Raw genomic sequence first — 13,806 nt, forward strand, 5'->3', positions numbered from 1 at the left:
AAACTTGGCACACCTGTGTTTGGTAATTTCTCCCATTCTTCTCTGCAGGTCCTCCCAAGCTCTGTCAGGTTGGATGGGGAGCGTCGATGCACAGCTATTTTCAGGTCCCTCCAGAGATGTTCGATCGGGTTCAAGTCCGGGCTCTGGCTGGGCCACTCAAGGACATTCACAGACTTGTCACAAAGCCACTCCTGCATTGTCTTGGCTGTGTGCTTAGGGTCGTTGTCCTGTTGGAAGGTGAACCTCTGCCCCAGTCTGAGGTCCAGAATGCTCTGGAGCAGGTTTTCATCAAGGATCTCTCTGTACTTTGCTCCGTTCATCTTTCCCTCGGTCCTGACTAGTCTCCCAGTTCCTGCCGCTGAAAAACATCCCCACAGCATGATGCTGCAACCACCATGCTTCACCGTAGGTATGGTATTGGCTAGGTGATGAGCGGTGCCTGGTTTCCTCCAGACGTGACTCTTGGAATTTAGACCAAAGAGTTCAATCTTGGTTTCATCAGACCAGAGAATCTTGTTTAGAGAGCTAGATAGGGCTCTTAAAGATAGCGGAGTCAGGGGATATGGGGCGAAGGCAGGAATGGGGTACTGATTGTGGATGATCAGCCATGATCACACTGAATGGCGGTGCTGGCTCGAAGGGCCGAATGACCTACTCCTGTACCTATTGTCAATTGTGTATTGTCTATGCCTTTTGGAAAACTCCAAGTGGGCTGTCATTTGCCTTTTACTGAGGAGTGGCTTCCGTCTGGCCACTCTACCATAAAGGCCTGATTGGTGCAGTGCTGCAGATATAGTTGTCCTTCCGGAAGGTTCCCCCATCTCCACTGAGGAACTCTGGTGCTCTGTCAGAGTGACCATCGGGTTCTTGATCACCTCCCTGACCAAGGCCCTTCCCCCCCCGATTGCTCAGTTTGGCCGGGCGGCCAGCTCTATGAACAGTCCAGGTGGTTCCAAAGTTCTTCCATTTAAGAATGACGGAGGCCACTGTGTTCATCGGGACCTTTAATGCTGCAGAAATTGTTTATACCCTTCCCCAGATCTGTCTTAACACAATCCTGTCTCGGAGGTCTACGGAAAATTCCTTCGCCTTCATGGCTTGGTTTTTGCTCTGACATGCACAGTCAACTGTGGGACCTTATATAGACAGGCATGTGCCTTTCCAAATCATGCCCAATCAATTTAATTTACCACTGGTGGACTCCAATCAAGTTGTAGAAACATCTCAAGGATAATCAATGGAAACAGGATGAATCCAAGCTCAATTTTGAATGTCATAGCAAAGTTATTTATTTTTAATTACTTTGCAAACATTTTTAAATACCTGTTATTGCTTCTTCATTCTGGGGTATTGTGTGTAGATTGATGATAAAAAAAATGAATTTAATCAATTTCAAAATAAGGCTGTAACATAACAAAATGTGGAAAAAGTGAAGGGGTCTGAATATTTTCTGAATGCACTGCACATTAACTATTTGCAAGTGAATGCAAGTGGATGTCTAAGGCAACGGCATGATATATTTTAGCTGCAAGGTTGGATGGGGCAATGGCAAATGGAGTTTAATCCAGACAAATGTGGATTGATTTCCAAACTCTTCTTATAGCTGTAACTCTCTAACCTAAGTCCATGGGTCTCTGCTTGAAACAAGCAAAGAAACAATCAGAGAAACAAAGAAATGCAGATGCTAGTTTACAAAAAGAAGGCACAAAGTTATGGAGTAACACAGCAAGGTCAGGCAGTATCGCTGGAAAACATAGGAGTTGTTTTGGGTGAGGACCCTTCTTCAGACTGATTGTGATGGAGGGGGGAAAAAAGCTGGAAGAGAGGAGGGCAGGACAAAATCTGGCAAATGACAGGTGAGTGAGGTTTTTGATAGGCAAAGGTCGGACAAAGGCCACCGATGTCAAGACATAATGTGTGAGGCTAGGATAAAAAACCAGAGGGAGGAATGTTGGTGAGGGGAGGCGAGAAATTGGTGTGAGCCCAGGTGGGGCACAAGGAAGAGAGGGGTTGGAAGGAGGAGGGATGGGTATAGGTTAGTTATCTAAAATTGGAGTATTCAATGTTCATGCTGTTGGGTTGTAAGCGACCCCAAGCGGAATATAAAACAAGCATGTGGGATGCTGGCACATGACCGTTCAAGGTGGAGGGAAACAAAGGACAGGTTGCAAACCTTGAGTTTACGCACTGGGAGCGCACAAAAGCTCTATGTAAATGGCAGTAAGAATATGCCATCTCACAAACTCCACAGGCATGTGCCCTATCAGAGACCTGTGGAAAAGTTTGTCTGTTCAGTCAGCTCAGAACCCACAAACAAGTCAAGTCAAGTCAAACATGGAAGCAAGTCATGCTCAACCCTGAGGGCTGTGAAGGATGAAGAAACATTCTCTGGCGTTTCCCAGTTATGCTACCTTCCAGTCTGCCATTTGAAGGTTATGCATTTTCTCTGTGAATTTGTTTGGTTTTCCAGCTGCAGTAAAAAGCTACATTCACCACAGTTGACGATTATTTGGGCTAAATATTGATTGTTACATTTGGTACAACATTTAATCAAATAGAAGCAATTATACATGTATAAATAATATAATACTGATTCCCAAAGTTCATTCCAGAAGGTAACTAAATGTAAGGTAAACCCCAGGTGGTTACAGCTTACAGGTAGAATGTAAGTTGTTCTATCATGATTCACCTGCGATACAAGTTATTTGAGCTCACTCACCAGTGCCTCAATCCGTGGACAGTGAATCGATAACTGAATCAACGTGTTGTCTGTGATCTGTGGAGAAACACATTTGTTATTGAAACTATTTGTCTTCCACCAACCAATTTACAAATATAATGGGCTGGGTTCAGACTGCCTACTTGGAATCACTACCCACCGTTACCTAGGCTAGATGCAAAGGGATGAACCTGCCGAATCACCCATCAGAGTCCAGCTTAATCGAAATGGCAACAGAGCATCGGATGGCGCAAGTCATGGGTCTGACACACCTCTCATCATCATTAAAACCCAACAAGACTGGGGCAAAACACTACCAAAAGCAGATGGCGGCATTTATTTTAATAGATTTTAAACAATTGTGAGAATCAAATTGGAATAATTCAAAACAATTTAAAATGTTACCAAAAAGCAAAACTAAAAATTAAATGAATATTTAAGAAATCAAAAACAATTTAGCAAAGTAAATTAACGCCACCTTAATCTTCACCATATCCTGCAAATGGTGAGGTAATTCTCCAGCACAGTGCTCCACAGTTAGCAAACAGACAGATCAGGCTCTATTAATCTCTCAATATGTCTCATATTTCACAGTATAGAACATAGAAGTACAGCACTAGAACAGACCCTTTGGCCTACAATGTCTGCCGAACATGATGCCAGGTTTAGTTTAGAGATACAGCATGGAAACAGACCCTTTGGCCCACTCAGTCCATGCTGACCATCGATCACCCGTTCACACTAGTTCTATGTTATCTCACTTTCACTCCACTCCCTACACACTAAGGGGAATTTACAGAGGCCAATTAATCTATAAATCCGCGCATTTTGGGAATGTGGGAGGAAACAGGATCACCTGGTGGAATCCCACGCAGTCACAGATAGCAGCCGGGTCTCTGGCGCTGTGAGGCAGCAGTTCTACCAGCTGCACCACTGTACTGCCCTAATCTAAATTCCTCTGCCTACACATAATCCGTATCCCTCCATACGCTGCATTAGGATTCTCCTTAATGTTATCTGCAGAGCTATCTCCTGTCCACTTCTTGCCATCCCGATTTCTTTCTTAAGTATGCTCCTCAATCCCCTAAACTCCTCCAGTGATATAGTTGATCAAAGATGCCTATACGTGGCCGATGTCTCTTTTTTCCTGACCAGAGCCTCAATTTCTCTCATCAGCTGGGATTCCTTACTTCCAGCTGCCTTGCTCTTCACTCTAATAGGTCGTCCCTTTGCCCATGAACATCCTACTTCAATCAGCCGTAGGAAGATCCTGTCTAATACCATCAAAATTGGCCTAGCTCCAAATCAGAATCTTAACTTGTGGGCTTACCCTGCCCTTATCCATATATATTGTAAAGCTAATAGAACTGTGGTCGCTGTTCCCAAATTGCTTGCCCACTGACACTTCAGTTACTTGCCTTTCCCAATTTCCTAAACTTTGCCCTCTCCCATGTGGGGCCCACTACATATTGCCTGAGGAAACGTTCCTGAACACATTTGACAAATTCTACCCCTTCTAAGCCTTTGGCACTATGACAGCACCAGTGAATATCGGGAAATTTTAAATCCTGTAGCGGCACCAAACGTGGTCAGGAAAAGGCCAGACGCCGTCAGGTTTAAACAGCAGTTTTATTCAGGTGTTACATGTACGTTTGGTCCGCTAACGTAATTGTCATTGCTGCTGTAGCTGAGCGAGGATGTTCTCTCGGGCTCAGCTACCTGTTGACTCCCCAGATCTCAAGGTGAGATAAGCTTAAGTAACAGGACATTCCCCCTAGCCCATGACCTCACGTGCCAGCCCTTGTAGCTACCGACGAGTGTTCGACCAGAAGTGGTCTGTGTATCAGCTGATGCCACAGGACCCCCCCAAGAACCGGAGGAAGGAATAGAATGGTCGAGGGCGGCTCCTGCATGTGGGTCGGGGACACCCCGGGCGTGGGTGGGGACGGAGGGCCCTGCGGGCGCAGTCGACGCTCCGGCTGTGGGCGATCCCGAGGTATGCCGAGGGGTGTGAGGAGACCAATGCAGAGCCGCCAGACGGAAGAGGCACAATCGTATCTCCTCAACCAGCTAAGGGATCGTGTCCTGAGAAATACGGCCCCCAGCAACGGCTGGGAGACGTCGGCAACAATGAAGAAAAAACTAAATAAAATAAATAAACTGATTGCTAAACCTGGCGTGGTGATACAGTGTAAACAAAGTGAAAAGAAACAAAACAAACTAAAGTGAGCAATCACGTGCAAAGTGGTAGGTAGGTTCAAATTGTCCAGTGTCCATGGTGCAGGATGGGAAGCTGTGCTGGAAAACCAGAGGTTGCAGTGACAGCCTCCGACCTGAATGAGGCGCTGTTGCCGGTGGTCAGGCTGCAGGGACGGCATCCGGCTGGAAGGTGGCGCTGTGGACGGCGGTCAGCGGCCGCAGCCTCTCAGCTCCGGTGGTCGGCTCCGGGCAGGTCATTCGGGAGTGCTTGATGGCCGACACACAAGGACTGTGACTGGACCGCACTCCTTGACCCGGGCGGCCTGCGACATACCTTAGGATAGGGACGGGTTGGCGGCAGCGTCGTTCTGCAGGGCTGGGTAATCGGCTGCAGACATCAGGTCTCCCGAGGCTGCGAGCGTCGGGAGAAATCCAAATTTCCAATTTGGATAGTCGGGGTCACCAATGTAGTGGCACCAAACGTGGTCAGGAAAAGGCCAGACGTTGGGCAGGTTCAAACAGTAGTTTTATTCAGGTGTTACATGTAAGTTTGGTCCGCTAACGTAATTGTCATTGCTGCTGTGGCTGAGCGAGGGTGTTCTCTCGAGCTCAGCTACCTGTTGACTCCCCAGATCTAAAGGTGAAATAAGCTTAAGTAGCAGGACCCTCCCCCTAGCCCATGACGTCACGTGCCAGCCCTCATAGCTACTGATGAGGGTTCGACCGTAGTCTCCCATGACTAATTTTTACTGCACAGTAGTTAATTCTTTCTCTGCAAAATTATGAAGTGCTTTGTAATCGGGCATGCTCCCCAACATTCAAATATGGGATACGGGATTCACAATACGGGATTGAATTTGAACCCAATAATCTGGGCTGGTTTGAAACACAACAGGCAAAAACAATCTTATATTGCTACCCAGTTTCTCCTTCCAAAAAATTACATGAATTTCTTCTGATGTTCTTAAAACGCATGAAAAGCAATATTGCAATATTCACAGAAAAAATAAATTCCTACCAGAATGCACTCCTCCAGATCCATTTTTTCAAGTTCATGACAATTCTGGAAGATAAATCAAGAAAATCACTAATGAATTTCAGTATAATGTCCTACTTAAGTTTTAGGCTCTCTGCCAAACATATCAGCATAATTTAAAATCGTGTTTAGCATAAATATGGTAAACCCTCGTTATAATGGGCTGTGGTAGGGAGGGGGGGGGAGGGAATGGTGTCCGTTATTGCTGATTGCCCGTTTACACAGAAGAGACACAAAGTGCTGGAGTAATGCAGCATTACTGGAGATGACGTTGGAACCTTTCTTCTGACTAATTTAGTCTGCTGAGTGATTCCAGAACGTTGTGTCATTTCACCTTAATACTAGGCGCTGATGCCGCTGGTTTGCATCAGTGAGCCCTTCGTCTCTCTCTGCATGGTCTGGTGACACGACTTGTTGCGGCACACGTTGTAGCCGCTAGCCATCGGTGCCTTCTTCAGAACACTGCTGCCGACAAGAAACACTTGGTCACAATGGGGCTCTCTCCCCTCTCACCTGCTGCTGCTGCTTCCAAGCTGGAGTACGTTGGCGACTCCGGGAAATGACGAGAGGAGGAGGCGATGGTGGAAGGGGGGGTGGAGGAAAGGTTGAATGGACAGAGGGCAGGAAAAGGAGGAGGCAGCGATGGTTGAGCGGGGAGCAGTCAAGGCGACGAGCCAACAGGAAAAAGCAGCAACAGTTGGGAGGGCAGAGAGCTCTATGGTGACCGAGTGTGTCCTGTCGGTGGTGGTGGCCTGGGAAAAGCATTGTCCCCAGGGGCTGCAACGTGAACCACAACAACAGCTGCTTCAACCGGACCATGTGGTGATGAAGAAGGGCTCGCTGGTGCATCTTGCGAGTCGGGAGTGGCGTTGGAAACTAGGCCTCGAAACAGCCAGAGAGGCACTGCGTGCCAGGGGGTGATGTTCACAGGTCCGTCCGCTACCTCTAAAATCCCTAAAAAAAAGGGTCTGCTATAAAGGGGTCTATTAAAATTAGAGTTTAATGTAGTATCTTGCTCTTATGACTGATCTTCTGAAACATACTGACTGTTTAATATATTTTTTAAATCCGTTGTTGGTATTCATTTAAAGAAGGATAACATTGAAAACAGCATGATGCTAAGCTTGTTTAGAACCACACTGTGCATTATGAACAATTCAGCTCTCTATTATACATACAAGAATAGAGGCCCTTGAGAAGATGTACAAAAATCATAAAATATGAACCAGGATTAAGAGGATATCTCAGTAGCACAATCTCCAAACAGAAAAAGCATATTCTTTATTCCTTGTTGCAAATGCCTATTTCACTAACTGGACAATGCTAGCACTGTTCATGTTAGAGGTAAGTTAGAGAGAAAGCAGTCTCTTGGGACCAAATGGCAGCAGCAGCAGCCAGATCGGTGACATTATAAGTGGCTCTGTTGTTCATCAATGGTAGGTCGAGGTGGGAAATAGTGATTAGTCAGGGCACAGATGGGCATTTCTATAGTAATGAGCAAAACTGCAGGATAGCGTATTGTCCCGCTGGTGCCAGGGTCAAAGATGTGCCTGTGTGACCACAGTACATTTTGAAAGGAGAAGTTGAGCACACAAGAGGTTGTGGTCCATTTTGCGACCATATTAAAATGTTTTATTCCATATGTTGTTGAGTTGAAACCACAGCTGTAGACGTCATCTGTTCACGATTCCTAAAGTAGTTAAAGTGAAAAGCAAACTCTGTTCCCGAAAGGACAATCGACCATTGACTTCACTTGTCTATTGTTTTTCAGCTCCCAGTTACCTTGTTCAGTAATACAATCTTTTAGAGCAGGATCTACAAGCTAGATTAGATGTATGAATGATTGAAATGTTTGAAAGATACAGCATGGAAACCGGCCCTTCTGCCCACCAAGTAGATGCACATATTTACACTAATCTTATATTATCCCACTTTCTCATCCACACTTGGAGCAATTTATAGAGGTCAATTATCCTGCGGAAAGAACCTAGAGCACCCAAAGGAAACCCACATGGTAACAAAGTAACTATTATCTTTAGGTTGAAGAAAAGCCTCTTCCCATCAAATGTAACTATGTTTTTAAATGTTGTTTAATTTTTAATATTATATAAAACAATTGCTGAAAGTTTTAAAAAAATGTATTAATTAAATTAGGTGATCAGGCCCTTAAACAGTTGAAGCAGCTTTTGGGATGATAATCAGCCAGAGACACCAATAGCAAAAATCAAATACACAGGACAAGATGTTAAAAGTCCCTTGTGCCAATAGGTGGGGAGCATTTCACGACATTCGTTGATTGTTGAGAGTGGTAGACGCTCAACATCGGTGGGGGGCGGGGAGGGTGATACGTATATCTTGGCCTGTGTAACCTTCAGGATAGTTGGGCACAGGACACATCATCAGTAGTGTACCCTTGCATCACTGGGTGTTTCAGCCTTTTAACACTATACACCCTCCACAAGGGCGGCCCGCTGCAGGATGATCAGCCCTCAGCGCGTGTCCCGTGTCAAACCATTCCAAAGATTCACCCTGAGGTACTTGGGGCCCAGCATAACAATATGCACACCAGCATATTTTTGTCTGCAAGAAAAATACCAACTTAGAATAACTGATAATTTATTGTCTATTTATTTGTTGTTGTGTGGCATCTAATGTAATGCTGCAGCAAGCAAAACTTCTATTCTTCCAGTTCGTATCCAGTGCATATGACAAATAAACATTCCTGATCTTGTATTTACCTTTTTAAAGTGATTTTCACAAATATTGTCATAGAATCTCACAGCATGGAAATAGACCCTTCAGTCAAACATGCCCATGCCAACCAAGATGCCCCATCTAGTTGTCCCATCTGCCCACTTGGCTCGCATTTGGCTCATATCCCTGTGAACCTTCCCAATCTATTTTAAATGTTGTTATAATACCTGACTCAGTCAGCTGGCTCACTCAGCTCGCTCTCCCTGGATCCCATGTGATCTAACTTTCCATACAGAAACTTAACAAATGTCTTGCTGATGTCCATCTTGACAATATCTACCGATCAACCTTTATGCTTTGCCATAGAGCCACACCGCGTGGAAACCTGCCCTTTAGCCCACACTGGCCAACATGCCCATATCCTTTAATTAACTCCTAGATCCCTCTGCTCTTCAATACACACGAAAGCCATTCTATTCACTGTGAAGGTTCTGCCCTGATTTGACTTCTTAAAAAATAACTCCTTGCACTTATCTGCATTAAACACCATTCCTTAGCCCAAACAATCAAGATCCTACTGCAATTTTTTTACAACAATATTCGCTCTACTTCACAATCCACTCACTTTAGTTTCATCTAGAAACTTACTAATCATGCCTGGTATGTTCTCATTCAAATAATTGATATGGTTGGCATACAGCAATGGGCCCAGCACCAAACTCTGAAGCACACCAATAGTCACAGGCCTCCAGTCCGAAAAACAACTTCCACCACGCTTCTTTCCATGAAGCCAATTTTTAATCCGGTTAGCTAGCTCTCCTTGGATCTCATGCTATCCAACCTTCCAGAGTGCCTACCATGCAGGACCTTGTCAAATGCCTTACGGAAATCCATATATACGTGTAGCTCTGCCCTCATCAACCTTTTTGGACACATCTTCAAAAAATGCAATCAGATTTGAGAGACACAATCCCCCATGTACCTGCTGACCATCCCTAATCAGCCTTTGTCCATCCAAATGCACGAATATCTTATCCCTCAGAATACTTTCCAACCACAAATATTAGACTCACTGGCCTTTAGTTCCTGGGCTGTTCCTTGCAGCCCATTTTAAATAGAGACACAACATTTGTCACACACCAGTCTTCTGGCACCTCATAAATCTGACTCATAAATCTTACGCAGGGCTCCTGCAATTTCTTTTCTCTCTTCCCAGTGTCTTCAGATATATTTGGTCAAACCTGGGAAATTTGTTTACCTTCATATGCATTAGTACCTTCAGCACCTCATCCACTGTAATATTGACTGCCTTCAAGACACTCCATTGGCTGCCCTAAGTTCCCCGGCACTCATGTCTTTCTCCATAGTAAAAAAACAGAGGGGAAATGCTCATTAAGGGTCTTGCTAATCTCCTGTGGCTCCACACAGATTTGATTCCTGAGTGGCCACATTCTCTCTCTGATTACTCTTTTTCCCTTAATATACTTACAAAATCTCTGGGGATTATCCTTAATATTATCTGCCATTTATTCCTGCCCCCTCCTGATTTCCTACTTTAGCGTGCTCTTCGGTTCCCAAAACCTCTTCAGGAATACACTTGATTACAGCTGCCTCCACCTGCTCCAATGCCTCCTTCTTATACTTGACCCGAGCCTTAATTTCTCTCTTCATCGAAGTTTCCTTACGCTCTTCAGTCTAACAGGAACATGCATGCCCTGAACTCTTGTCAGCAAACTTTTAAAAATATCTCACTTTCCTGACATTACTTTTCCTTCAAACTACCTGCTCCAATCAACTTGAGCAAGTTCCTGTCTAATATCTTCAAAGTTGCCCTTGCCCCAATTTAGAATTTTTACTTGTTTATTTTAATTGAATTTGTTAATTTAACTGCCCTGTCTCTATCCATAACCATCTTAAACCTAATGGAACAGTGGTCGCTGGGCCCAAAAGTCTCATCCATAAACACTTCATCCACTTGCCTCTCCCAATTTCCTAAAAGTAGATCAAGTGTTGCCCACTCCTTTGAAGGGCCCTCTGCACATTGCCTGAGAAAACTTTCCTGTACACATTTGACAAATTCTGTCCCATCTAAATCTATGACAACCATATTAGTTCTGCAGCTGCCTGCAATCTCCTGGTATGTTTGCACTTCTAATTTCCGTGGACTATTTAGGGGCCTATAGTACACCCCAACAAGGTGATCATCCCTTTCTTCTTTCTCAGCTCCACCCATATAGCCTCACTAGACGAACCACCAGTTATTTAATCTCTGACCACTGCCATGACATTCTCCTGAATCAATAAAGCAACACCCCCTCCTCTTTCACCACCACCTCTACCTCTCCTGTAGCATCAGTACCCTACAACATTAACCTGCCAGTCCTAAACCTCTCTTAACCAGGATTCTTTATTGACTACAACGTCCCAGTTGTGCACACCTATCCACGCCCTGAGTTCATCTGCCTTACCCGTCAAACCTCTCGCATTAAAATAAGTGGAATTCAAACCAACAGTACTTACTCGTTCCCTACAATTCTCTTGCCTATTCTGTCCGCTGAACTTTCTTTCATCACCTACCATTCTGACTTCCAGCCTCTCATCTACCTTGGTCCTGCGTAGGATCCCACCCCCCTGCTAATCTAGTTTAAATCCACCTGTGTAGGACTAGCAAACCTGTCTGCCAGGATACTGGTTCCATGCTAATTATCTCTAATAAGTCCCTGTCTATCCAAGTGGACAAGCATATGCAATGTAGGAGTAACAGGGTAATTTGACACAGCAATCTGCTGAATTTAGTTGAATTTCAGATTCAGATTCAGATTCAATTTTAATTGTCATTGTCAGTGTACAGTACAGAGACTACGAAATGCATTTAGCATCTCCCTGGAAGAGCGACATAGCAAACGATTTGAATAAATAATAATAAGTGTCCGGGGGGGGGTGGTGATTGGCAGTCACCGAGGTACGTTGTTGAGTAGAGTGACAGCCGGAAAGAAGCTGTTCCTCGACCTGCTGGTTCGGCAACGGAGAGACCTATAGCGCCTCCCGGATGGTAGGAGGGTAAACAGTCCATGGTTGGGGTGAGAGCAGTCCTTGGCGATGCTGAGCGCCCCCCGCAGACATGGGGAATTTGACCCATTCCCCATGCCCTTTGCCCGTGTGTGCTTACTAGAATAGTATACAATGATTCTCCACGCAATGAATTCTCCATCCTGGGGATCAGACATAAAAGCATAGCAAGATCTCATTGGTAGCAAAATAGCACCACTGTGGCTCTATATCCAGTATTTCGAGGTAGTTTTTAAAAGAACACAACGTTGGAGCATCGCTTTGGTTCTTATCAAAGCAGAGGGGCATTAAAATGTCTCTGATAATTAAAACTATTGAGAATTTTGCTTCCAAATGACATATTCACTGTGTTACAACTTCAAAGTTAACTTGACTTTTTATTTGCAACTGATAACATAGCTACATGCTTACTCTTGCAGTAGTGTGATCATTGAAATCAATGGCTTTTTAAATGATAATTCACAGATACACACACAATTATAACAACTATGATGAATCTGCATCCCAAAGAAACTTACTCTTGCTAACACTGTAAAGCCAGCATCTGTCAAATGTGAACATCGCGCTACCTCCAAGATCCTGAAAAAAAAAAATACAGCAGCCCCCGTAAATCATTTTAAAATCCAACTGTACCAGATTCAAAGTCTTTAATCTCTGCAGTTATTTATAATTCTTGATGAATTAAAAAATTGCAGCAATGTAGAAAATGAAATAATGGATCTCAATGATTACTATTTTATTGAGACAAGAAACTGCAGATGCTGGAATCTTGAGCAGAAAACCCAAAGTGCTGGAGAAACTCAGTAGGTCAGGCATCACCTGGGGAGGAAACAGACTGGCAACATTTCAGGTCAGAACCCTTCTTCAGATTGTCCATTTACTCAATGGCTGCTGTCTGACCTACTAAATTCCTCCAGCAGTTTTAAAAAAAAATCACTATTTTTTTCACTTGCCATTAATTTAGCTAACCCCAGAATTTGTTTGCATTAAGATCAATTTCACACATTATGTCCAAGTATTACAAAACTGCAGTGACTATTAACAGATATATGGACCCCCCTTTGATGGTTTTAATTGAACCAAAAGTACAGACTATATTTCACAAAGTATTATGCAGCTTTGCTTTTTCCTAATGTACAAATATACTGACCTTTAAACACTTCCATTTTACAAAAAACTTTGAGGAGGATTACAAAAAGAACATTCTGGAAGTCAAACTGTTTACAATTATGGAAGTGTTTGCAACCAAAAGGCAATTTATCCTATTGTCATTGTGAGCATGATTAAATGTTCTAATTTAACAGTGTATGTTGAAAATAAATGGTGTGAACTTAGAAATAGTTTAGAACTTATTTTGAGACTCCACATAGCCAGAGTAGTAGGTTAGAGGGTGAAAGATGCACTTCCAGGTGATACAGTAAAACTGTAATGAAAAAGAGGGTGAAAATGCACTTCCAGGTAATAATGTAATAAAAAGAAACTGCAGATGCTGGTTTATACCAATGATAGACATAAAATGCCGGAGTAACTCAGCGGGTCAGGCAGCATCTCTGAAGAAAATGGATAGGTGATGTTACAGGTCGGGACCCTTCTTCAGACTCCTGCCTTTAGCCAAAAAAAACACAGACTATCAGTGCACCTCCTTGCCTGGGGTCATCTGTTACTGGCCCTGATTTCACCAGTTTTTAATGCTTCCAGTTTTTTTTTCACCCACTCTCGCTACTACAATCAGTCTGAAGAAGGGTGATGACCCGAAACGTCTCCTATTCGTTTTCTTCAGAGATCTGCTGATTTACTCCAGCATTTTGTATCTATCTATGGTATAGTAAGAATGCAGACCATGGTGGCTTAACTGTGCTGAATCTCAGCTGCAACAACAAGAAGGTTAGTGCAATTACTCCGAGCTGGAATAGCACAAGAGATGATACAATTAGCTTCAACCAATTAAGATAGGTGGTGATGATCTGGAAGACACTGATGTTATGGACAGGGGTGAATTGCAAATAATACTCATCCAGATTCTTGCTCAGGTGATTAGCATTAACTTATAAATGGCATAAACTACAAAAATCTAATAGCCCCAAAATTG

The 13,806-nt window shown here is 43.8% G+C and overlaps 1 protein-coding gene across 2 annotated transcripts in view; it reads right to left on the reverse strand.

Annotated features, from left to right (window-relative positions):
• The window catches only part of fbxl2 (F-box and leucine-rich repeat protein 2), a 144,832-nt gene that overhangs the window by 11,975 nt on the left and 119,051 nt on the right, over positions 1-13,806 (reverse strand). For both annotated transcript variants that reach the window (XM_055633817.1, XM_055633816.1), the window contains exons 11-13: positions 12,236-12,296; positions 5,937-5,981; positions 2,720-2,776 (exon numbers count right to left, since the gene is read on the reverse strand). In XM_055633817.1, the coding sequence (XP_055489792.1) occupies positions 2,720-2,776; positions 5,937-5,981; positions 12,236-12,296 (163 nt within the window). The remainder of the gene's footprint in view (positions 1-2,719; positions 2,777-5,936; positions 5,982-12,235; positions 12,297-13,806) is intronic.

This window comes from Leucoraja erinacea, chromosome 4, assembly GCF_028641065.1.
Source record: "Leucoraja erinacea ecotype New England chromosome 4, Leri_hhj_1, whole genome shotgun sequence".
Classification (NCBI taxonomy): Eukaryota; Metazoa; Chordata; class Chondrichthyes; order Rajiformes; family Rajidae; genus Leucoraja; species Leucoraja erinaceus.